The sequence below is a fragment of the Mustela nivalis genome, assembly GCF_964662115.1.
Source record: "Mustela nivalis genome assembly, chromosome: 4".
NCBI classification, from domain to species: Eukaryota; Metazoa; Chordata; class Mammalia; order Carnivora; family Mustelidae; genus Mustela; species Mustela nivalis.
In genome coordinates this window covers 175,627-202,095 of record NC_139023.1, presented here as the reverse complement: position 1 = coordinate 202,095, position 26,469 = coordinate 175,627, and the positions used below count along the sequence as shown (strand labels likewise).

The following is a 26,469-nucleotide window of genomic DNA, read 5'->3' as shown; positions in this document are numbered from 1 at the left end:
AGCACACTGACCCGGACAGGAGAGAGACACTAGGAGCACGGACCCCAGTGTCCAGGTGCGGGGATAAAGCTACAAGCAGCCTACAGAACCTGCCTCTCTTTGCCTCAGATTCTTTTTTTGTAAAAGGGGAATTTCATTACTTAATTCGAAGGTATGCAAGGATCAGAGATAAAACACGTAGTGTCTAACAGAGTGTCTGAAACATGGTTGTGATAAATAAATAACTGGAGGCTCCCCAGGTATTTAACAAGGCATTTACAACAAGTTATTTAACAAGGCCCAACTTGTTAAATGCTCTCATTAATTCCTAGTTTCCTCCTCGACCAAAGCAAGGACTTAGTCTCTCCAGGGGTGCCCCTCTGTATCCTCCTGCCCCCAACCTCACTGCCCAAGTCACAGACCTTGCCCTTCTTGCTTCTCCCCTCTTCAACCTGCGTGTTTCTGTCCAGAGGACTTGACTGCTGCTTTAATTCCAACTCTAACAGTCTTCCTACTTTCTACTGTGTTTGGAGTTCCAGCCTTCTTCCATGACTACAGCCCCGTTGTGAGCCTTTACCCCAAGGTGTAAGAGGAACCTTGGTGGCCTGACCTCTTCATGGATGGGTCCAGTTTCTTGAGTTCTGCCTCTGTGGTAGGCTTGGAACAACAGCTGCCCACCTGCTAATCTCCTGCCTAGACTTCTTGCTGTACTTCAACTGTTAAAACAGAATTTAAATGCAACTGTTGTGCCCCATAGCTCTTGGACTGCCAGGCCTATGAACCCTACCCCTGTGGCCAAGTCCACCCTCCCAGTAGTTACCTGAGTGGTCCCATCTTGAGTGAGTCCCAACTCCCTCCCAATTCCATGAGTCCTATCTCATATACACATTTGTCAGATGTATGTATTATATGTTCTGTGCCTTCTCATTTTAGCTGTCTTTTGAAGATAATTTTTAAAATTATGATGAAGTCTATTTGATAGATTTTTCCCTTCATGGTTTTTGTTTTTTGCTTTCGACATACGCAATCACCCAAGGAAACAGAAAACTCTTCCCTATATGTTCTTCCCTTTAAGTTTAGGTCTATGGTCCACTTTGAATTAATTATTTTTGACAAAATTAGTGTGAGGTAAGAGTACAGGTTGGTTTTTTGTTATTGTTCTATATAGATATCTAGTTGCTCCAGCCCCATTTATTGAGAAAAACTATCCTTTGTCCCTTTAAATATTCTGACACCCTTTGCTAAAACCTGATGATACACAGGGATGCCTGGCTGGCTCAGTTGGTGGACACGCAACTCCTTATTTTGGTGTCCTGAGTTCGAGCCCCACGTTGAGTGTAGAGATTATCATTTTTTTAACTGATCACATACGTGGGCCTAATTCTGGACTTAACTGATCTATTATTGGGCTATATAATCCTTGTGCCAATACCGCACTGTCTTGATTACTCAAGCTTTATAGTTAGTTCTTGAAATAGTGTGAACACTCTAAATTTGTCATTTTTTCACAAAATGAATTTTGGTTAATCTACTCCTTTGCATTTCCAAATAAATTCTATCAGACTTCAATTTCTACAAACAAACCTGCTGAGATTTTGGCTGGTATTGCATTAAATTTACAGACCAAGTTGGGAAGTAACATCTGATCAAAACTGAATGTTCTAATTCTTTTTTTTTTTTTTAAAGATTTTATTAATTTATTTGACAGAGAGAGAGCACAAGTAGACAGAGAGACAGGCAGAGAGAGAGAGAGAGGAAAGCAGGCTCAGCAGAGAGCCCGATGCGGGACTCGATCCCAGGACCCTGAGATCATGACCTGAGCCGAAGGCAGCGGCTTAACCCACTGAGCCACCCAGGCGCCCCGAATGTTCTAATTCTTGAACACGGTACCTCTCTCCATCTACGTAGGTCTCGTTCAATTTCTCTCAAGTTCTAGTTTTCAGTGTACAGATCTGACACATATTAGTTAAAGTTGTCCCTAAGTATTGTATGTTTTTTGATGCTATTGTGAATGGAGTTGTTTTTCCAATTATTTGTAGTGAGTATACAAATATAATTGAGTTCCATACACTGACCCTGTATCGCATGACAGTGCTGATTACACTCTAGTTTTTTCCCCTACATTCCTTTGGATTTTTTTCTTGAAACTAGTATCGCAAATAAGACAGTTTTACTTCTTCCTTTCTAATCTATACGCCCTCATTTCTGTCTTGTACCAGCCAGGATTTCAATATACGCTGAAAAGAAGGGTGAGAGCAGACCTCCTTGCTCTTCCTGATCTCAGACGGAAAAATGTAATCTTTCACCATTAAGTGTGATGGTACCTGTAGTGGTTGTTGTTGTTCTTAAAGATTTTATTTATTTACTTGACAGACAGAGATCACAAGCAGGCAGAGAGGCAGAGAGAGAGAGAGAGAGGGAAGCAGGCTCCCCGCTGAGCAGAGAGCCCGATGCAAGGCTCGAACCCAGGACCCTGGGATCATGACCTGAGCCAAAGGCAGAGGCTTAACCCACTGAGCCACCCAGGTGCCCCAGTTTTGTTTTTGTTTCTGTTTTTTTTTTTTTTTTTTTTTAAATAAACTTCCTTGACCTCTTCTCCTCCTAGTTTGCTGAGTTTTTAATCATGAATGGGTGTTGAACTCTGTCAAATGAATAGTAACACTGACTTTTGAATGTTAAATTAATTTTGCATTACTGGAATAAACTCTGATTATGTTGCTGGATTACTAATACTTGGATAGGATTTTATCTATGTTTACGAGATACTGGCCTGTAGTTTTTTCTTCTTGTAACATCTTTGTCCGATTTTGGTATCAGAATAATGCTGGTTTCATGAGATGAGCAGTATTCCTTCTTCCTCTGCTTTCTGGAAGAATATGTGTATGATTGGTGTTATTTCTTCCTTAAATGTTTGATAGAATTCACCAGTGAAGTCAGGTCTGGAGTTTTCTTTGTGGCAAGTTTTAAGTTATAAATTCAATTTCTTTAATAGATGTAGGACTAGACTTTTTACTTCTTCAGTCAATTTTGGAAATTGTGTTTTCCAAGAATATTTGTAGTTGAATTCATTTTTTTAGCATTCAAGACTATAGTTATTCAAGGATTATTCCTTACTATAGCTTTAATATCTCCAGGATCTTCAGTGATGACCCTATTAGGAATGATCCTAATATTGGTAACTGAAGTGTTCTCTCTTTTCCCTCTGATGAAATGAGTCAATAATCTTACTGATCTTTTCAAAGAACTAGCTTATAGTTTCATTATTTTTTTTAATTTACTTTTTATTTCATTTGTTTTTATTCGTATTATCTCCTTTATTCTACTTTGAGTCCCCCACACCCCACCCATGTTCCTAAAGTAAAACTTAGAGCAGTGAATCTGGATCTTTCTTGTATTCTAACAAGGATTTTAAAGCCATAAATGTCCTTTTAAGCACTTCTTTGGGTTCATGCCAGTAATTCTGATACATCTTTTTTCATTTTCTTTCCATTCGAAATATTTTCTAATATCCCTTGTGATTTCGGTCAAAGTATACTTACTTAATTTCCAAATATTTGAGTAATTCCCTGATACCCTTCTATTACTGCTGGTATACTATAATTGCTTCCATTAGATACCGTGCTATATTTTATTTCAATCCTTTTAAATGTATTGATATTTGTCTATGGTCTCAGAATACGGTATACAATAGTGAGATATTTCATGGGCATTTGAGGAATATTCTACACAGACAATAGTGTACTGGACAGAGTACAGGCCAGCAAGGCAGGAACCTAAATGATAGTCCAATCCAAATCGTAACTCACTGAATGATGCTACACTACTCACCGACTCGGAGTCCGTTACCTTATTGAAGACATAAATGTGGTAAGACTTGCCGATCTTCACGAGCTCTCCCTCCCTTACCAATTCCTTGGCAACCCTCCTCTTGCAGGTCTCATTACATTACATGTGGATTACTGCAACTGCTTCTCAACTAGTCTTTCAATACTTCTCTACACTATTATCCCAGACATTTTACAGATAAGGCAACTGAGTGAGGTCTAAGAGAGAGCTAATAACTTAAGCAGAGCAGTAAGAGACAGAGTTGGGACTGGGACACAGCCATGTGTGATATCAGAGCACTTGCTCTCAACCACCACATGTCACGATTCTCCACCGACAAGCGACAGTGTCACAGCTCTCTAGTTTGCAATTTAAGCACGCTTTCCCAGTTCCCCCAATTTACAGCACACTTCTGGCCTCCCTTTCCCCACCCAGTTTTCAACTCTTCAGGATCTGCAGCCCTCATCTAGAGCTACACAATCTATTCTGCTGACTGTCACCTCACATCGCCTGAAGCTTTCTCACCGTCATTTCTATGTGAAGTACTCTGAGCGGCTTACTCCTGCAGATCTACAACTTCTATCTCTTTCACCGTCCAGCACTGATTTCCTTTTCTTCCTTATGACCTTTCACATTCTAAACTGCCAGGGAATGTTACCACTATACATCTACAAGGTAATCAAAACTTATGGTATTTTTGTTTATTAATCTCTTCTTTTATTTTCACCTAAACTGTTTGGGTTAATGAAGGCAGACTGCATGATAAGTTAAGAGCACTGGTTTCTTTGTTTGTTTGTTTGTTTGAAATATTTTTATTTATTTATTTGACAGACAGAAATCACAAGCAGGCAGAGGCAGGCAGAGGGGGAGGGGGAAACAGGTTCCCTGTTGAGCAGCGAGCCTGATGCGGGGCTTGATCCCAGGACCAGGGGTTTAATCCACTGAGCCACCCAGGTGCCCCAAGAGCATTGGTTTTATTGTGGAACAACAAATTCAAACCCTGGCTTTGCCACTTTACGGCCAAATGACCTCGCACAAAAATTTACTTAACTTAAGAATAACCACAGAGGTGCCGGATGGCTCAGCTGGTTAGTGATTTTTCTTTTTTTAAAGATTTGAGAGAGGGGCGCCTGGGTGGCTCAGTGGGTTAAGCCTCTGCTTATGGCTCAGGTCATGATCTCAGGGTCCTGGGATCGAGTCCCGCATCGGGCTCTCTGCTCAGCAGGGAGCCTGTTTCCTCCTCTCTCTCTCTGCCTGCCTCTCTGCCTACTTGTGATCTCTCTCTGTCAGATAAATAAATAAAATCTTTATTAAAAAAAATAGATTTAGGGCGCCTGGGTGGCTCAGTGGGTTAAGCCGCTGCCTTCGGCTCAGGTCATGATCTCAGGGTCCTGGGATCGAGTCCCGCATCGGGCTCTCTGCTCAGCAGGGAGCCTGTTTCCTCCTCTCTCTCTCTCTGCCTGCCTCTCTGCCTACTTGTGATCTCTCTCTGTCAAATAAATAAATAAATAATCTTAAAAAAAAAAAAAAGATTTATTAGAGAGTGAGTGAGCGAGAGAGAGAGAGCACAAGCCAGGATGGAGAGGCAGAGGGAGATGGAGAAGCAGACTCCCCACTGAGCAGGGAGCCCGAGGCAGGGTTCAATCCCAGAACCCTGAGATTATGTCCCGAGCCCAAGGCAGATGCTTGAAGGACCGAGCCACCCAGGCACTCCAGGCATCTGTCTCTTGATTTCTTCGCAAGTCATGATCTCAAGACCATGGGATCGAGCCCTGCCGAGCTCCGCATTGGGCTCCAGGCTCAGTGGGGAGTCTGCTTGAAATTTTGTCTCCACTTGCCCCTCCCCCAGCTCATTTTCTCTCTTTCTCTCAAATAAAAAAAAATCTTAAAAAAAAAAGTATAACCATAAAAAAGAAGTTTAACTCAAGAGTAAACCTAAAAGAGTGAATTTCTAAGAAAAAGAGTGTTTTCCTGCTGTGTCTTTTTCTTTTTAAATTTTCTGCCTGATAAAGGCTATACGAATCTCACAAATGTTTACAATATCCTAGAATGATCACAGACTACCGGTGAATCTTATTCTTAACCAGGATAGAGATGATGGATAATCCCACATCAGGACCTATGTCTTTATAGCTTCTTACATCCCCCAGAGTATACAAAAAAGTGTCTCACTTGTAATAGTGTGCAGTTATGATTTGCTCATTTTTCATATTTCATAAAACTCAAAGCATTAAAATGGACATATAAATCTAGATTCAGATTTATGTCAGATTTTTCTTTTCCACATTAGATTAGAAATTAGCATTTTTTTCAAACTTATAGTTCTCATAACTTTTAAATCTCTATTATCTCAGATAATGGTAATAAGATTTAAAAATAATGAAAAATACCTTCAAACCAATCAAAGAGAGAAACAAAGTTTGGATTCCCTTGGTGAATTCTTGAACAAGATGGCTATAACAATTTTCCAATGGTCTGCTTATTAACTCTGATACCTACAAAAGTTAAAGCAATATTATGTTTTGTGTTGTTATAAGAAAATTAAGTGTTCCATATAAAATTTTATATTTTGCATAGATCTTGTGGAAACAGGGGGTGTTAAGGACATAGAGAAACAAATAAGAATTTAGCAGGTGTTCTCATGAAAATGGAAGAACGATAAATAAAGAAAATACTTTTCACTGCTTGCCTGAACTACAAAAGTATTCAAACTATTCTTTGTCATTCCTAATCGTAGAGGAGAAAGAAACATTATTGAAAGAAATATTAATAATTAATTTTTAAAAGATGATATCATAAAAGTGCTAGACCAAAGACCAAAAAGAAAAAGATGAAACAACAAACCGACAGATGATTACCTGCTGCTTGTCTTTTTCCTGCAGTATAAGGACACTCTCCCCGACAGAGTCTATTCCGGCACGGCCAGCTCTGCCAATCATCTGCTTATACTGACTCCTCTTTAAAAACTCCTTTGCAACATAGGGAGCTCTTAAAATAACTCTATGGAATTGATAATATTAATTAAAAGTGATACTCCTTCTATAATACTGCCTATTTTTTTCATTCTTAATTTCATTATACAGTGATATTAAATTTAATGACATGTTAACTCAAAATAAGTCAGTGCTATTTAACAAGAACCAGTGATGTCCTAGATTCTTCATGTACATTATCAGTAATTCTTACAAAATTCTTGGTTACAACGTTCTTTATTATTTCACTTTAATTTTTACGAAGGGGCTAAGTGAAGCACAAACTAAGTGGTTCACCTCAACACACAAAACTAGTAACTACCAGGACCATGCTTTGAACATGCTGGCTTGTCTATAGAGCAACAGCCTCCAAAGACTGATTCTACACCCCATAAATAAAAAATAGAATCATGCATCACCAACATATGCATATTTTAATTAATTTATGTTACTGTCAACTATATAACATTGCAGGTTTCGACTGTTTTTGACCTACAAATATGGTAATTTCAATTCTGCTAATGTAGTTGGAAGCCTGTAGCCAGCTTTCCTGTTCAGAAGTGAGAGACCTATGTCACCTAATCAACCTACTCTTTTATGAGCCTCAGTAGACAGCCAAGGTTACAAACACCTGAAGAAAACTAAGGGCATAAAGAGCCAGAATACACAGAATAAATATCTGACAGAAACAGGGAACAGAAAGAACCTTAAACTGGGGGGTGCCAGGTGGATCAGTCAGTTAAGTGTCTGACTTCGGTTCAGGTCACGCTCTCAGGGTCCTGGGATTGAGCCCTGCACTGGGTGCTGCGCTCGACATGGAGTCTGCTTGTTCCTCTCCTTCTGCCCCACCCCCCACTCACGCTCTATGAAAAAATAAATAAAATCTTAAAAAAAAAAATTATTCAAGGATGGCAAAATAAAAAGTAAGCCATAGACGGAAGACGTGGGATATAAGAGGCAGCAGTAAGCAAAAAAACAAGTATAATTTACAGGAAGGTTTAAATAATTACAGACTGTAAGATGAAAGGCAATTAAAAATCTGGTACTAAAGTTCCAGATAGCTGCAACATACATGAGGCACTACAGGAGAACACACAAGGAGTAAGACCACGGTTATGTTCAGGAGGGGAAACGATCATTGATTAATTCTAAAATGGCAGAAAAGCATGTTTGATTACAGCTGTTACAATTAAGAGTAACTGGGATAAGAGAAATAAGATATTTAACTTCCTTTTTTATTCTCCAGTTGTCTGAAAAATGGAAAATTTAAACTGTGACTGATGAAAATAAAAGAGTGAAGAAAGATATACTTTGCAGGGAAAACGTAATCCTAGTGTTCAAAGTGAAAACACTTAGTGAGAAAAACAAGGACCAATTATATTGATAAAAAGTATGATTCAGCAGTAAGACAGTTGAAATGAACCTTTGTATACCTAAACAGTTTTGAAATACAAAGCAAAAACTTCTAGAAATGCAAAAAGGAGAAAGACAACTCCATAATAACAATGGGAGACTAACACAACTCCCTGAAATGGACAGATCGAAGAATCACAGTAGTAAGCAAATCAAGGGAGCTGATAACACAATAAATAACTGTGATCTCATGGAGATGTATAAACTGTGTATCCAACAGAAAATACATGTGTTTTTTAATGTGGATGATTTTTTTTTTTAAAGATTTTATTTATTTATTTGACAGACAGAGATCACAAGCAAGCAGAGAGGCAGGCAGAGAGAGAGAGAGAGAGGAGGAAGCAGGCTCCCCGCTGAGCAGAGAGCCTGATGTGGGGCTCAATCTCAGGACCCTGAGATCATGACCTGAGCCAAAGGCAGAGGCATAACCCTCTGAGCCACCCAGGCGCCCTAATGTGGATGATTTTTAAAAATCACCCAAGCTTTTGAAAAAAATGTCACAAATTTTAAAGTCAAATTTTTAAATAAAAATTATAAAGAGCAGATATCAGCTATACAAGCCCACAACTTGGGTAATAACTGAAAAGATGGTCAAAGCTCTACTCTGGAAAAGATACTAGACCAGAAGTCTTTATGGATGAGTTCTCTAAGCTTTCAAGGAAATACCTGTGTTAAATAAACTCAGATCATAAGAAATGGTAGAGCTTGCTGTTTGCAACTAGCAATAAACCCTAACGTCGAGCCAGATAGGGAGAACACCAAAGAAGTAATTCTAATACCAGAAACTCTGCCGGTCACTTTTCAGTAACGTATTAAAGGAGACAAATGCGGAGCAGGTGGGCAGGGCAGTTGGTCGGGCAGCAGACTCTCGGACTCGCGGACTCTCGGTCTCGCGGACTCTCGGTCTTGGCTCAGGTCCTGATCTCAAGGTCAGGAGACGGAGTTCCGCACTGGGCTCAGTGCTGAGTGAAGAGTCTGCTTGAGACTCTCCCTCCCCCTCCCCCGACTCTAAAATAAATGAATACATCTTAAAACATAAATAAGTAAACTGAAGGAAACAAAACAAACAATCAATTCAGCAAATGTCTGATAAATTCTCATCCACTCCTGAGAAGGAATAAAACAACAAAAACTCCTGGCAAAGGGCGCCTGTGGGCTCAGTGGGTTAAAGCCTCTGCCTCTGGCTCAGGTCACGATCTCAAGGTCCTGGGACTGAGTCCTGTATCGGGCTCTCTGCTCAGTGGGGAGCCTGCTTCCCCCCACCCTCCGCCTCTGCCTCCTTCTCTGCCTACTTATGATCTCTCGGTCAAATAAATAATTAAAATCTTAAAAAGAAAAAAAAAATACACACTCTTACTTGGCTAAGAATTAAACAGTTTTGAGCCTGGCCAATGGCTACCTTACCTCCGAGCCGGTAGATTCACACCCGCTGCCAGGGTGGACGTGCAGGTGAGGAGGCACAGAGCTCCCGTGGAATGCGCCTCCTCCAAGAGCCTCCTTTCGCCGCTCGTTAGACCACTGTGATGGTAAGCAACGCCAAAGGGGACGGTGCGCGTTAAGATGGGGCACACGTTGCCACCGCTGATACTCTTCAAGTTCTTAATCAGCTCATGTTTTTCTTTCTCCCTGTGTTTCAGATACTCCCTAGGGAAAAAGATCTATTAGAAATATAAACCCTCGATCTTACAGGGACAAACTGCCTACTGCTTTAATTTTAGTAGATACATGTAAACATTCTTTATTAAAAAATATATAACTTTCATGAATCTTAGTATACAAAATGTTCTTAGAATTTGATTCTGATTTCACTAACTATTGGGCACTCTTTCAACCTTTTTGTGGATCACAGAACCCTATGAAAATCTGATCAAAGCTAAGGAAGGAAAAAGAACACAATATAAACATGACACTTTGCTTATGAGTTCATGGACTTCCTGATGCTCATTCTTATGCTGCCTATGAATCCGCGGGTGCTGGGGTTAGACACCTCCTGTGGATGTCACCATCATTTTTTTCACTAGAATATACATTTCTATGGATGATTTTTATAGAATTTTAAAAAAATTCCAAGTCATAAATGTTCTTCTCTCAAGATGGAAACCTACTTACAATCGAATCACATGTAAGAATGTGAGACACGGACTAAACACCATATTTTAGAACCGTCAGTGAGGTCCCACAGTCTCTGCATTTACGAGCACTAAAGTCCCTTCAGAAAAGAGAGGAAGCACTGAAAGAGTAAGCGCGCCGAGTAACTCACGCACTTCGAATGACAGCCGCCAAAAACCAGTCTACGCCACAAGCACTGTTTCAGGGTGCTTCGTGGAAATAAGGGAGAGCCCTGGCTCTCTTACTCTGATGTTCCCAACGGGAGGCCAGGGACGTCACAAGAAGCCGAGAAACAGGGTGCAAGGAACACAAGAACCAAGAAGAACTGGGAAGAGCGTGGTCAGGAGTCGTGGGCACGAGAATGACAAGTGACAGCTGAGGAGGGAGCAGCAAACTCTGTGACCACTTTCCAGTCAGTGTTCGGGGTCATGCAAGGGATGGGACGGACACGACGAACTCCTCTCAAGAAATGACGTCCTACATGGGGCGAAATGTGGATAATCACCACATAATGTTAGAGAAGGGAGACACTACTGATGGCTGACCGGGTAAGCTATGGTTACACAGCGAAGGGGTCACGGCAGAAGCAGAGGTCTGAGCTGGCTCTCGACCAGGGAGTGTCAGTGCCAGTGAAGAGGCAGGGGAGCACCCTTTCCTGGCAGGAAGGAAAGCATGATCAAAGGCACAGACACGAGAAGTTCAGAGCGCGGACCAAGAGAGTCGTCCGGGTGAGCCGCGAGGGAATGAGGAGTAAAGCAGTACGTACGGGTGCACAAGTGAGCTGGACGCCAGCCTGAACCTACACGGAGAAAGCACAGTGCTATCATTCTGGGGGAGATTGTTAGGGAAACTGGTATGACTAGAGCTTCGGCAGTTGTTGGCAAATGATGTTTAAAAGTCATTCTTTTTTTTTAAAGATTTTATTTATTTATTTCTCAGAGATCACAAGCAGGCAGAGAGGCAGAGAGAGGAGGAAGCAGGCTCCCCGCCGAGCAGAGAGCCCAATGTGTGGCTCGATCCCAGGACCCTGGCCTGGATCATGACCTGAGCCTAAGGCAGAGGCTTTAACCCACTGAGCCACCCAGGTGCCCCTAAAAGTCATTCTTGACTTAGAAGTCAATGGTAGTGACAGCTATAAAAAAGATGGTAATTTTCCTTGCGATTGAGATAATCACTAGGGAAAAATCTGTTTTAGTCTTTGCACTTAAACAGACATAGCACCTGTTCTACTGCTCAGGCAGCTTTACTGCAACAGCTTCGCATGCCATTCACGATAAGGAGGACATCCCACGATGTCTACAGGATACAGTGGACATCCCAGGACACTCAAGAAATCATGCTTTACAGACATGGCTTGGGTCAGAAGCCATTTAGCTCAGGATTTTACTTCAGCTACATGTGAATTACAGAATAGTATTAAATTGTATGAGTAAAACATGATTCACCATTTCTTAATCAATAGCCATAAAAAAGGGTGCTAAACTATACTTGGACTATTCAGCTTATGAAAGCAGCAAGTAATATACAAAATAGATTTTAGAGGAAATTTTCCTTCAGAAAGTGTTAAATCCTACTTCTTTAAGAAAGTATCAAGTAGGGACACCTGGGTGGCTCAGTGGGTTAAGTCTCTGTCTTCGGCTCAGGTCATGATTCCAGGGTCCTGGGATCGAGCCCCACATCCGGCTCTCTGCTCAGCGGGGAGCCTGCTTCCCCCTCTCCCTCTGCCTGCCTCTCTGCCTACTTGTGATCTCTCTCTGTCAAATAAATACATAAAAGATCTTAAAAAAAAAAAAAAAGAAAGAAAAGAAATATAAACTCTCTCCTGCAATCACACAGTGATGCTACCGCCCCTGGGAACCGAGACACTCATGAGGAAAATCCAAACAGAAAGGACGTGCGATGATCTGAGTGGGATGTGTCTGCGTGAACACATACGGTATTTTGTCTTTAACTATTATGTGGCACCTCCGCCCACTAAAAATGTCTGGGAGAAGTGCCTGACGAGGGGTGTCTCGGTGGCTCAGTTGTGAAGCATCTGCCTTCGGCTCAGGTCCTGATCCCAGGGTCCTGGGTTTGAGCCCCGCATCGGGCTCCCTGCTCAACGGGGAGCCTGCTTCTCCCTCTCCCTCTGCCCCTCCCTGCTTGTGCTTTTTCTTGTGCTCTGCTCTCTCTCAAATAAGTAAAATCTTAAAAAAAAAAGTGTCAGGGGGCACCTGGGTGGCTCAGTGGGTTAAGCCGCTGCCTTCGGCTCAGGTCATGATCTCGGGGTCCTGGGATCGAGTCCCGCATCGGGCTCTCTGCTCAGCAGGGAGCCTGCTTCCTTCTCTCTCTTTCTCTCTGCCTGCCTCTCAGTGTACTTGTAATTTCTCTCTGTCAAATAAATAAATAAAATCTTTAAAAAAAAAAAAGAAAGAAAGAAAGCCTCTGCTTTTAGCTCAGGTCGTCCTGGGATCGAGACCCACATCCGGCTCTCTGCTCAGCGGGGAGCCTGTTTCCTCCTCTCTCTGCCTGCCTCTCTGCTACTTGTTACCTCTGTCTCTGTCAAATAAATAAATAAATAAATAAATCTTAAAAAAAAAAAAAAAAGTGTCAGCTCAGGGGGCACCTGGGTTGCTCTGTGGGTTAAGCCTCTGACCTCAGGTCATGATCTCAGGGTCCTGGGATTGAGCCCCGCATCAGGCTCTCTGCTCAGCAGGGAGCCTGCTTCCCTTCCTCTCTCTCTGCCTGCCTCCCCCTACTTGTGATCTGTCTGTCAAATAAATAAATAAAATCTAAAAAATAGAAAGTATCAAGTATTGGGGTGCCTGGGTGGCGCAGTCTGTAGAGCATCTGACTCCTGATTTAGGCTCAGGTCATTCAGGGTCATGTGACTGAGCCCTGTGTAGGGGCTGCACTCAGTGGGGAGTCTGCTTGAGATTCCTGCCTTCTGCCCCTGCACCGGCTTGGGCACACTCTCTGATAAATATATCAATCTTAAAAGGAAAAAAAAAGTATCCATTACAATTTATTAACTAAGGGTCCTGGAAAACCAGATGTTTAAGTGCTTCAAGGTTAAATATCAACATTTATGAGCCAAGTAAACTATTATCATCAACAAGCAAAATAATTCAAGGGTATAACTAATAAATCGCATGTCTTCCAGTCAAATGTTAGTGTCCAAATCTCCACATCACTTAGCCAGTGCCAAAATTCCCTTAGTCTATGAAAAAAAATGACTTACTAAGACACCTCAATGACAATTTAATTTCCTTAGGTTTCTATAATCAACATCATCATTGTAAAGGCAGACTATTAGTTACCAAAATGGAAAACTCCTGGACTCTATCCCAAACATCTGGATCTTTGTGCTGGTCAATAAATTTAGCTCTATCAGACCAATGCATGACAGCAGGACTGGAAGGGGAGATGGGAGCTGCCTAAATTAGAATCCAGGGTCATAATGGTCCACGGTAATACAGCACTGGTTAGGGGGCCAAAAAGAAGTCTGAAAAATCTGAGGAAACTACACACGGCACAAAGGTACAGAAAAAAACTCAACTGTTCACACTCAAGGTCACTTTACACTTATCTCTATGAATATAACAGAGCCAATATTAAAATACTATCAAATTACAAACTAATAAATTACTTAATTACCTAAGAAAATCAATTTAAATGTCCACATAAGTGTGACGTTTACTAAGAAAACAGAAGCAACAGTACTTAATTAAAGAGAAGGTTAAACTAAACTATGATTCATGGGGCACCTGGGTGGCTTAGTCACTTAAGCATCTGCCTCAGGTCAGAGTCTCAAGGTCCTGGGATTGAGCACCTAGTCGGGTTCCCTGCTCAGCGGAGAGTCTGCTTCTCTCTCTCCCTTTGCCCTACCCCTCTGCTGCTCTCTCTCTTTCTCTGCTTCTGTCTCTCTCAAATAAATAAGTAAAATCTTTGAAAAAGACGATGATTCATATCTGCAATGATTAGTGACTGATCCTCTGTCACAGCCAGTTCCTGACCTTGGCTGGAGGCTGAACCTGCCTGGAAAGTTCTATAAAATAATGACAGCTGGGTTTGCTCGCAGAGAGTCTGATTTGTCTGGGATGTAACCTGGGCCCTCGATTTTTTAAAAGCCCTTGAGAGGATTCATTTGCAGTCAAGATTGAGAAGCACTGATCGAAGCCATTATATGGGTCAGCACTCTCTCTCATGGAGTCTTGGAATTTTTCTTTGGCTATTTCACAGACATGAATTTCACGGTTACACTTCCTTCAGGGTTAGGGCCCTTAGAATCTAGTACAGCAACTTAATGTAACATTCTACAAGAAATAACAAGTGCTTGTTGAATAAACAGAATACACAGCATGGAAACCACAATAAAATAAAACAATATTTTTTGAAGATGAACATACTTGCTTAAAAATTTGCATATCATTTCTGCTACGTTTTCACAGTTCTTCTTAGTGGGACAAAAAACTAAGCAGGAATAATTGGGAATGACTTCTGTCACCAATGCCACCAAGTGATCGGGATCCATCTTTTTCAGAGTATCAGAATACTGTACAACGAGATGCAGGAACAAGGTAGATAGTTAGCAACCAAGAAAACCTGTCATTTACCAGAGTGCTCTGTAATTTTGAACTTCTCATTTAATTTAATAAATCTGATCATTTAAAAGAAAGATGAAACCCAGATGAAACATCAAAATGTTAAGTCCCACTTTTAGGTCGTTAAGGTTTTGTTAGGTGTATTTGGTTTTAAATTAAAGAAGTGAAAATAGCAAATGTTCTTAATAACCCCACTGCATGTTCATCTCTACCAGAGCAAAGCAAAGAAGTCCACAGAGAGAAACTCAGATTGGTCCTAATAACCGCCGCCAAAGGACCACATAAACAAGATATACTTTTACTATTACTAATAGTTTTCAAAAACATAGGTTCAATCATACTACAGTATAGATTTTCAGAAATAAAAAATGTATTTGTCAAGCAGACACATGGAACCCAACATATGGAAAAATACAAAAATACAAAATTATTTAAAAATCTCACTTCCGGGATGTCTGCATGGCTCCATGGGTTAAGTCTCTACCTTAGGCTCAGGTCATGATCTCAGGGTCCTGGGATCGAGCCCCGCATCGGGCTCTCTGCTCAGTGGGGAGCCTGCTTCCTCCTCTCTCTCTGCCTGCCTCTCTGTCTGCTTGTGATCTCACTCTATCAAATAAATATATAAGTAAATCTTTAAAAAATTTTTTTAAATGTTAAAAACCTCACTTCCTTCAACTTTATTGGAAACCAAGATACAGATTTAGAATAATACACCTTTACAGAATTCTAAAAATATTGTAAAATCCCTTTCTCCCCTTTTTAATATCCTTAATATAAGTCATAGAACATTAACACAGCAGACATTAACATTCTTGTACTCAGTATCTGAACTACATAGCCCACAAAAATTTCTTCTTGTTTTGTGCTTATTGCTGAATGAATGAACATTTAAGGGAGAGGTGTGCAGATTTTCTTGGTTCATGGAGCTCCAGGGCCAAAAGAAATACCTAACAGCTTTGTTTCTTAGGTATTTAGGTACACACAACTTAAGTATGTATTTCCTCACAATTCAGTAGCCGTTTGAATAAATAATATGCATCAGTTGAGTGAAGAAAATATCATCTCATTCTTAACCATAACTGCCCACTGACAGGATGTGCGCACAGCTGGGCACTGCACAGTCTTTCAGAACTTAGAATCAGATTGGAAATGGCTACTCTTTTTCTATCCCACATTGATTTTCACACTGCAAGAAACAAACCAACAAAAAACTTCACTAAGACCTGATATCATAGAAAGGAACACAGTGTGATCTGATGTCCAAGCTGTCCAAGCTACCTCGAACCAGTACTTTGTAGGGTGTGCAACAGATGTCAGGCACCAGCTGCTTCTCGTAAATATCTCTTAGGGCACCAAGGGTGGGAACCTCATATCCAAAGTTATCAATGTTACCTGACAATTAAGGAGACGTGAAAAAGTCATGCCGTTCTCAGCTTTGTTGTCAACCTCATATATGGCATCGTTTATTTTCAAATATTCTTTTAATTCAACCTTGGATTGGAAAGACATTTGCAATTAATACCACATACAAATTCCTCTTTCCAGAGTTTTAAATTTTAAAAAATGTTCTAAAAATGGACAACTACAGAAAAACTGTAGCTTTTCTAAGGTATTTAAAACATGCTTCAATGTAAAAGTTTTTTCTTTACCATTTCTTTAACTTTCTTTTTCCCTTTCAATCAAAGTAGAGATTATTATCCTTGAAAAAGATACTTTTGAACAGGCACTATCTAAAAGGAAAGCAGACACTTCTGTATTCGTCGCAAGAAGGATAAATAAGTCAATGTTCACATTCTTGTGTTATTCCTCAGATCTAAAATTTTCTGTCTTATCAGTCATTAGTTTTAATTGTAAATATCACATTATTTTTAATTTAAGTATTTGTAGACAAAAAAAAATCTTCTTAAAGATTTTATTCATTTATTTGAGAAAGAGAGAGAGTGTGTGCATGAGCAGTGGGGAGGGCAGAGCTGGGGGAGAAGCAAACTCCCCGCTGAGCAGGAGCCCAGTGCTGGCTGGGCCACAGGCAGAGAGTCAACCAACTGAGCCACCCAGGCGCCCTGTAAAAAATGTTTATAAATACAGTCCATTGCATTTTTAAAAGAAGTCAGTGAGTATCTACTGAAAATTCTTTTTGGTGCAAATGCAAAAACATCCAATTTCAAATTAAACTTTGGTGATTCTCAGTAATTATTTTCTGAAAAGCTATATGGACACTGACCACGCATGCACACTAGTACTGCACACAGAGTATATGTTCATTATAAGCTACTTTCAGATAACTGCAAATTGTATTTATTTAAGTCTTTTGGGAATACCATTACTAGAGAGTTCAAATTAAATCCACGTGACATTTTAACTTATTAAAAGAGCATTGTTAACTACCAAAAGCATAAATATCTGAAAACACCTTAACTTTCAAGATAAACAGTTTTATGTGCTAATAACTCAAAACATGACTGAATTTTGACCAAATGAAAAAAATTTACATTACAGAATTAAGAAGTGAAAAAACAGAATGGGTCTGAAAAATTTCACTCAGTGAGTATTCATTGAAGGCCCATGGGCCAAAGCATTGTTCCAGGTGCTACAGACAAAGTAGTGACCCGAGCCACAGTCCCTAGCCCCAGAGTTTATATTCTCTGTACACAAACTCTTATTAGCGTACAGTCACGGTCAGGGAGGGGAATTATGCCCCTTCCCTACTCTCTGGTACGTTTCCTCCTTTTCTTTCTGAGTGAGATGATAGGTAACAAACCCATACGGTGCAAACCTTAGGTACATACTGGTCTAAACTGACTGGTGTAACATTCCGCTTGAAGAAACTCTTGTAGATCTTCAACATTGTTCAGTGTTGCACTCATGCCAATAATCTGAGTTGTTTCTAAAAAAAAAAAAATCCAAAAGAGGGAGGAAAATGTGTTACTTGGTATAACATAATAGTAAGTTAGTAACCTTTCTGGGTTCAGGACTCTTCCTCAGTGATCTGGGAAAAGGAGGGAGAGACTAGGAGGTAAGAAAAATTAAAAGATATTGGCAGAGTATTATTCTGGCAAACAAAGACTGAAAACTTTCAGTGACCTGAAAGTTACTATTTGGAATTCTACAGAATTTCACACTTGGCAAAAAGTCCCATCTTCATCAAGACTTCTAAGCAACAATAATGAGTATGAAATACTCTTGCTGCTGGCTCTCTGGACCACGGCCATGAAGAGCTAGGACATGTGCCACAGGTATGCCTAAAGGCAGAGGTATAGCGTAGGCTGCAGGGCTGAACAGGTCCTGAACACTTGCCAAATAAAGCCCTTAAGGGGATCTTGCTATCAGGTTGTCAACTTCTTTTTCTTCATAAACAAAGGTGGAGTAAAACTCATGGAACTACATATCCTCTTGGGCAGTATGAAATGGCTGCCTTCCACAGGAGAGCAGTTCAGTCAGGCAGGACCTATTACTATCATCCATTTTTTAAAAAATGCTTTATTATGGCGGTATAGCTGACACACAGTGTTATATTAGTTTCAGGTGTAGAACACGGTGATTCCGCAATTCTGGACATGACACGCTATTCACCATAAGTACAGCTACCATCTGTCATCACACACCATTATTACAATATTACTGACCATATACTTCCCAACCTCATGACTTATTTGATAACTCTAAGTTTATACCTCTTACTCCCCCTCACAAATCTTGCCCATTTCACTAACATCTATTTTGAGGCATAAGGAAACAGAGGTGCAGTTGCGATACCTTGCTCAAGGTCACATATGCAGTTAAAAGTGAGTCAGGATTTTAATCCAGCTCGAGTCCGTCCTCAGCCATCACACTATGCTATCTCTCATGGTAACACACGCTCCCCACAGAGGGTGCTTCAGCACTCAAAGGAAAGGAAATCGATAAACAATCAAATGCTGAAGGAAAAGACAAGGACCGCCAGTGTGCACTGGGTTTGACAAATAGGGAATGCTTCTCCTCTTTTCCTCTGCTTTTTCTTTTTCCATAGAAATTGTCACCATTTGACACACTGTATGTTTTCTTGTTTATCTGCGTATTGTCTGCTCACTTTCACTAAAATACAGGTCTGATGAAGGCAGGGTTATTTTTCTCTGTGTTACGCACTGCTATATCCTTAGCACTAAAAACAATGCCTGGCACAAAGTAAGTACTCACTAAAAATTTTTTTAAATGAATGATTATAAAGAGCCACGACCTGTCTAGATACCACTGCTATCAAAATTTTAAAAATAATTTTAATATTTGACCCTTATAATAACTTTTCCATAAATAAGCTATTGCAATATATAACTTAGTAAGTTATTGCAATAGTGTATCTATAAATAGGAAAGAAGACATTCAGAACAAATATGGAAAGACCATCCAACGTTGCAAAGAGCTCTTTGAGTGACTACTTGCATTTGCTGCTCTACTGGTCTGACCAAGGTGAGACTGACGGCAGCAGCAACAATTGCGTATTGAGCGCTCCGTGCGAAGCAAGTGCTCACTGCTTTACACTAACTCATACGATCCCCCCAGCAATCCCCTCAAGGTGGTACCATTATTCCCATTTAGCAGATGAAGAAACAGAGGTTGAGTCACATGCCCACACATCTTCCTTGGATTTTTATTTCTAAAGCAAATTTAGGAATTTTGGTTGGAAAAATGGGTAGATGAGCAGAGCTGTGAATATGAAGGAGATTAACATCTGGACATCCCATGTTCACTGCCAGCTGTGCATGTGTAGGCATGTGGCAGTGAACATGGGATGTCCAGATGTTAATCTCCTTCATATTCACAGCTCTGCTCATCTACCCATTTTTCCAACCAAAATTCCTAAATTTGCTTTAGAAATAAAAATCCAAGGAAGAAAGCTTAAGTATCTTACCCAAGGGTGCATCGTCTAGCTAGTGATAAAACGAAGTCTTTCACAGGCCTCCTGAGGATAAATCAGTTAGGGACCACATTTGAAAAAAATACTTACTGCTAGTGTAGAGGATTTTTGCTAGGGTCATTTCCAGGATAGCCCCACGGCTCCCTTCACCAATCATGTGCAACTTTGAGATTTAAAAATAGAAGGGAGGAAAAAAAGTAAATTTGCATTTAATGCCTATATAGAGCATGCATGCATTTATATGAAATGAAGTAATCTTTGCTTTATAACTCTTAAGCATTTTGGATATAGCAACCAGATTACATATGCACTGTATCACTGATATTTTGGTTAATGAGGTTTGGGGGCAACATCCTGACATATCTAGAATTCATAAATACCATTATAAAATTGAATACATGCAGACATTTATTCACTCTTCAAAAAACACTTGACAGGGGCGCCTGGGTGGCTCAGTGGGTTAAAGCCTCTGACTTCGGCTCAGGTCACAATCCCAGAGTCCTGGGATTGAGTCCCACGTCGGGCTCTCTGCTCAGCAGGGAGCCTGCTTCTCTCTCTCTCTCTCTGCCTGCCTCTCTGCCTACTTGTGATCTCTGTCTGTCAAATAAATAAATAAAATCTTTAAAAAACAACAACAACAACAACAACAAAAAAAACACTTGACATAAAACTGAATTTAAGATTACCAAGCAAGCATAAATGTATTCATCTGTATAGTCTATCTATTAAAACAAGTTACTTATTTTCATAGAGGTACTAAGGAGATACACATGATAATGTTAGTATAATAAAAATGTTGATAAATTATAAGAACAGTTACCAACCTCATCTACAACAACCAGACCCAGACTGCCAATCCTTCCAGTTTCAATCAAGGAGTTTACCAGACTATGTCCTTTTTCGATAGTGGCAATATAGAGAGATTTTTTTTCCCTTCTTTTAATTGGAGGAAATTTTCCTTTGCTTCCAGCATATTCTTCAACAAAGAAGCCCAGTTCTATACCAAAACTTGACAAACCTGAAATCTAGAATATTAGTTAAAATAAACATACAAAGAAAATCTGATAATTAAGATCTCAATTACCAAGTGCTCATGTTGATTTTTTTTAAAAATCTAAAATACTATATAATACCAATAAATGAGAACAAGGTCACAGATAAGACATCTATATCTAAGAAATGTCATAATTAGTATGGATGGCTCTTTGCAAAAGGAATGTAACTTTTAAACTACATAATCAATGTGGGAATAAATTTCAACTGTCTCCTCGGATTAAAAAAAAAACAAAACCCAGAATCATTCACTTACTTTGATAATAACTGGTTACTTTCTGCTTGAAAAGGCAGGCTGAATATCAATATATTAAATATCAGTATTAAAATGGAATTTACTCTGCCAGCTTAGAAAAAAGAATAAAATTCTTGTTGTGATTAGTATTAGAAGTGATTTTCGGCAGGTCCTGCACTTGCTTTTGCACACCCTAATAATATCCTTCACCTCTTCTCTAAGTCAATCAAAGTTTTGAAATTTATGCTACTTTTTATATTTTAATGTGAAAATGTCAGCAATGTTGTTTGTTAAAAGACAGTCACACCTTTTCTTGGACAATTGCCACATACGGTAGGATCATTAGAACATCTCTTCGCCGGCAAAGCAGCTCTTGCAGCATTAAAATTTCCGCCACAAGGGTTTTTCCACCACTCGTTGGCAAGGAATAGATTAAGTTTTTTCTTTCTTGCACAGAATTCAATGTTAAGCAAGTATGTTGCCATTCTGTGGAGTTAAAAAAAAAAAAAAAAAGGCATTTTTTTCCCCTTCTGCAATTCATTCTCAAGAAAGTTTCCTAAGAAGGAAAACTCAAATCCTACTCTGAGGATCCATCTTCTTATAACGATAAGTGTAATTATACATCATCATTAAGTGTAAGCATCCCCAGTGCACCGGGGACACAGCCAGTTAGAGTCTAATTCCAACAGTGGGTCACTAAGCCATCTATTTGCCAGATGCACACTTAGGTCTAAGATTCCAACAGTGGCCGGGACATAATCTGAGACATAAGAAGAGCTAAAGGACAGTACGAGGATCTGTGTGAAATTTTAGGCTTTCCTCTTTTGTTCTGCAAGGAGATCATGTAAGCTTCCTTTCCTCTTCTACACAAACATCCTAGAGAAAAAGGGGGAGGAGGAAAAAAACATCTATGAGGTTTTATACACACTAAGAAAGACTATTCACCTGGCTCTTGTGGGGAGCTGAACTCTGGTCTGAATGCCATTTTGAAGAGTTAAGAATATTTAAAACATAAAAGGCTAGGACTGGGTCCCTGGCTGACTCAGTCAATAGAGCATGAGACTACTGATTTCAGGGTTGTAAGATCTCTACACGTTGGGTATAGAGATGACTTAAAATCTTTTTTTGAAGATTTTATTTATTTGAGAGAGAGAGAGAGCACAAGCAGGGAGGGGCAGGGAGAAGCAGACTCCCTGCCGAGCTGGGAGCCTAATATGGAGCTTGATCATAGGACCCTGAGATTATGACCTGAGCCCAAGGTAGATGCTTAACCACCTGAGCCACCCAAAATGGCTTTTATTTTTATACCCCCAAAATAAAAATCTTTAAAATACAAAAGTCTAAGATTATTAACTGGCCCACCTAGGAGTTCCACAATTTAGCAAGGTGGAATTCATAAAAAGGATATCAGACCCAAAACATAGTGGGAAATCTAGTGTAACTACTCTGTAGGCTAATCTGACAATGTGGATCATCGAAAGTCCTCAAAATGCACGTATTTCACCACTAGAAAAACGGGCAAAAGATAGGATGACATATCACAGCAGAGAGAAATACACGAAAAGATGCTCCACTGTTACTTACTGGGTTGGCAAAATAAAGACACAAAATACAAGTAACTACTACCACCAAAAAACACAAAAGCTTCACACATGGAAAATCCAGAGCTAACTTGATTGGGGACAGACAGACATTCTCAGAGTGGTCGATGAGAGCATAAAATACTATAATCTTTTTCTAAAGCAAACAGGATCAAAAATAAAACTGCACACCATCTTTGAGCTAGCAGTATTACTTCTAGGTCTCTACACCTACAGAAATAAAAACAAGGACATAGAAAGATTGTGTGCAAGAATGTTCATCACAGCAGTGTTTGTATGTAACAAAGAGCCTCCAGGGGGTTGAATGAATTATTGCACAATTGTATCGTTCTTTGCAGCTTGAAAACAGGTGGCTGACTGCTCAATGTACAGTTAAGTAAAAGATCATGAATGTGAATTGGATTGTAAAAACCCAATTATATACAGATATTAGAAACAAATATATAATAGAAAAGTTAGATTTGAATGTATTATGTTTTCCCAAAAAAAAAAATTTAAAAAATGACTAATAGGATGTATTACACAAAGGTATTAAAAAGGTATGTCTGCGGGATGCCTGGGTGGCTCAGTTGGTTAAGCGGCTTGCTTCTGCTCATGTCATGATCCCAGGGCTCTGGGATGTAGTCCCCAATCCAGCTCCTTGCTCAGCGGGGAGCCTGTTTCTCTCTCTGCCTCTTCCTGCCTGTGCTCGCTTGCGTGCGCTCTAACAAATAAAAAAAAAATCTAAAAAAAAAGCCAACAACAACAAAAAGTTACGTCTGAATGACAGCCAAGTGACATTAATTTCTTATATTTTGGTGATTCCCAAATATTTGCAAATGATTTTTTTTCATTTTAAATATTTCAAAAATACTTTAATACTTAAGCTTAATATTTAATATTTATATATTAAAAATATTTCAGACTGGTATCATCCATTATCTATGGAACTTCAGATGTCTATAAGAAAATACAACTTGAGGGGCGCCTGGGTGGCTCAGTGGGTTAAAGCCTCTGCCTTTGGCTCAGGTCACGATCCCCGGATCCTGGGATCGAACCCCCGCATGGGGCTCTCTGCTCGGTGGGGAACCTGGTTCCCTTCCTCTCTCTCTGCCGGCCTCTCTGCCTGCTTGTGATCCCTGTCAAATAAATAAAATCTTAAAAAAAAAAAAAAAAGAAAAGAAAAAATACAACTTGACCATTTCTGCATTTTATCCAACTCTAATTTTTAAAGACTACAATGACCAAAATAGCAAATATTTGGTAGTATCACTTATCTTCACACATTGAAAAAAGATATTAATTCTGAACATTTATATAATACATTAACCATGCAACTCTATATTAAAAATAGTAACAGTATAAGAAAAAGTATAAAAGTATAACAGCATAAAAAAGTACAAAAAGTATAACAGTATAAAAAAAGTATAAAAAGTATAACAGTATAAAAAAAAGTAACAGTATAAGATTGAGGTTCTGAATCTCAGTGGTTCTCAAACTTCTGGCACATCAGAATCCCCTGGAGGGCTCGTTAAAACCAATTGGCAGGTCATAACCCATGATTCAGGAGGCCTAGAGTGGAGCCTGAAAACGCCTATTTCGACAAGTTTCTGGTGATGCTGATGCTGGGGTCCAGGCACTATACTTTGAGAACGACTGCTTTAGTGCAATCAAAGGTGGCACACACGCTTGATTTTTAAATGAGTCATGTCATCAAGCCAGATTTATAAGTAAAAAGAGATTTAAAGACCTGTTATTTACAGTAGTTCTTACTTAGAAGCTGCCAATATAGTTACAGACAGTCATTACCACCGTTTAATTTGGCATGTCCTTGATGCAGAACATAACTTAAAAACAATCATTACTGGTATTACTATTCCTTTTTAAGAGATCAGGAACGGAGACTCAGAGTGCAAAAGCTGTGTTTCAGTACAGGGCCTGAATTCCTAACTAGCTGATGACCCCCAGCAGTTGATAACGGACCAGAGTGTACCAGGCACAGAACTAATTCTATAAGAAAAAGCTGAGTTAGACAGAGCCCTGTCCTCAGGGGATTCAGTCTGGGAGGAGATGCAGCTTAAACAAAGAACAAGATACTAGGAGAAAAGCAGAGGGAAGAAAGTTAACACCTATTTCAAGGGCAATACACACCTTTAGCTCCTTAACTGCAAACCTCGCAATTCAGAATTTATTAGACTCTTGTAGTCTTACATTACTTTGTTTCCTGTAGTTCTACTTCTCCACCCGCTTGTCTTGTCCCCGAGATGAGAACCATGTTTTCACATGGTTCCTAAGGCACTAACACAGGAGTTTCGGAAATACTGATGAAGGATCTAACCAGCCAACAGGCTCATCTTTGAGGATGCCAGCAACCGTCCCTTCTTTGTCTAAAATGACACACAGTGAAGATATATGCAAGGACCCAGGATTTTTGAGAAACATTACAATATATATTGTTACTAATAATATCTCTTGCACTTAATTCTTAACTTCTGCTATCTTTAAAGATATTTAGTTTTAACCAATGGTATCACTAACATTGACATTTTCACTCAAGCCGTGAATGGTCAAAGGAAGTTCCAAGTTTTTGTACAGAAGACAGAGTCAGCCAAGGAGACACACCAGCTAAGAAAACTGAGAAGCAGCTAGACAGAGAAAAAACCAGGCACAGAATGTCAGAAAGTCAAGAAACAGGTGTTTCAAGGGTCTGCTCAATTGTGTCATGTAAGCTAACTGAGAAGTCAGGCAAGTGAGAACGGAAAATACCAGTGGATTTAAGACACCCTTGTCCTTGCATCTTAAATGAGAGCACAGAACCCCAAGTGGGCTGGGAATTATTTGAGGTGAGGAAAGAGAAACAGCAATGACAACAGATATGAGAAATGTGACCAAGAAGGGAAGGAAAGAGGTTCCGTAGCAGGCCGTTAGGGATGGAAGGTTGAGAGGACCCATAGTTTTATTTCTTAAGATGAGATCTAGAACCGCAGAAGCATCTGATCTCTATTGACTTGCACTAGTATTATGGTAATAATGGTAAATTTTTTTCATTTCAGCAAAAAGCATTTACCATATAATTTTTCAATTCCCTTGAACTGAGCATAAAGGTCTCTCACTTTGCTGGGCAATGAATAAAAAGGACCAAGATCATCTGATGATGACTCCATTGTTTTCTGAGCAACACTGATTTCTTCGGATAGGAGAGTCTCTTTGAGCTGTTTAGTTCTAGAAAACACTGGTGTTTGGGCCCTGGCATTTCCAGTCATGGCACTTTTTAGATGTTCTTTAAGGCTCTTTCTCCTATTTTCTTCGGATCCCCTTCTGACTTCTGAAGAGGCATCATCAGGTTGCTGGTGCCGTTCTACGCTACTCCGGGGGAATGCCTCATTCGGAGTGTCGAGAGAGGACGCCTCCCAGCCCCTCTCTTGAGGACGCTGGTTGCCCACACCGGCGGGCGAGTTCTGCACGTTTCCAAAGTAGAGCACCTGTGAGGAAGGCACGTCATCCGAAGTGCCCCGCTGGGCAGAGGCCTCCTCACGCCTGCTGCGGCTCCTCGCGGGCGCGTCCGGCTCCCACTCCGCGAGGCCGCCCGCAGCAGTGGCGCCGCCTTCCCCACGAAGACCTTCGGTGCCGAGCCCTGCGGCGTGTTTTCCGCGTTCAGAATCCTGCATACACTGTCGTTCCGCGTCGTCAACTTGAGCTAGAAAAGAATTTTCGGCAAAGCTGTCACCGTCGCCGAACAGGTCCTCGTCGCTGTCGTTACTCTGCAAAGTAAACGAGGTCTGCGGTCAGCGCGGCTCGTTCCGGACAGACGCGGCGGCCTGGAGCCGTC

The 26,469-nt window shown here is 40.3% G+C and overlaps 1 protein-coding gene across 18 annotated transcripts in view; it reads right to left on the bottom strand.

Moving 5' to 3' along the window:
• Positions 1–26,469, bottom strand: part of HELQ (helicase, POLQ like) — a 48,094-nt gene that overhangs the window by 20,656 nt on the left and 969 nt on the right. For 6 of the 18 annotated variants that reach the window (XR_014310551.1, XM_082726400.1, XM_082726402.1 and 3 more), the window contains exons 2-11: positions 25,708–26,401; positions 21,368–21,546; positions 20,597–20,797; positions 19,863–19,935; positions 17,668–17,765; positions 16,274–16,372; positions 14,687–14,832; positions 9,594–9,833; positions 6,663–6,804; positions 6,195–6,299 (exon numbers count right to left, since the gene is read on the bottom strand). Coding sequence is in view for 17 of the 18 variants with exons in the window: in XM_082726400.1 (XP_082582526.1) it covers positions 6,195–6,299; positions 6,663–6,804; positions 9,594–9,833; positions 14,687–14,832; positions 16,274–16,372; positions 17,668–17,765; positions 19,863–19,935; positions 20,597–20,797; positions 21,368–21,546; positions 25,708–26,401 (1,977 nt within the window). In the remaining variant the exon portion in view is untranslated. Of the gene's footprint in view, positions 1–6,194; positions 6,300–6,662; positions 6,805–9,593; positions 9,834–14,686; positions 14,833–16,273; positions 16,373–17,654; positions 17,766–18,649; positions 18,751–19,862; positions 19,936–20,596; positions 20,798–21,367; positions 21,547–24,791; positions 25,028–25,707; positions 26,420–26,469 lie in introns of those variants that run through there. The other 12 variants (XM_082726389.1, XM_082726404.1, XM_082726399.1 and 9 more) reach the window with 10 other exon arrangements.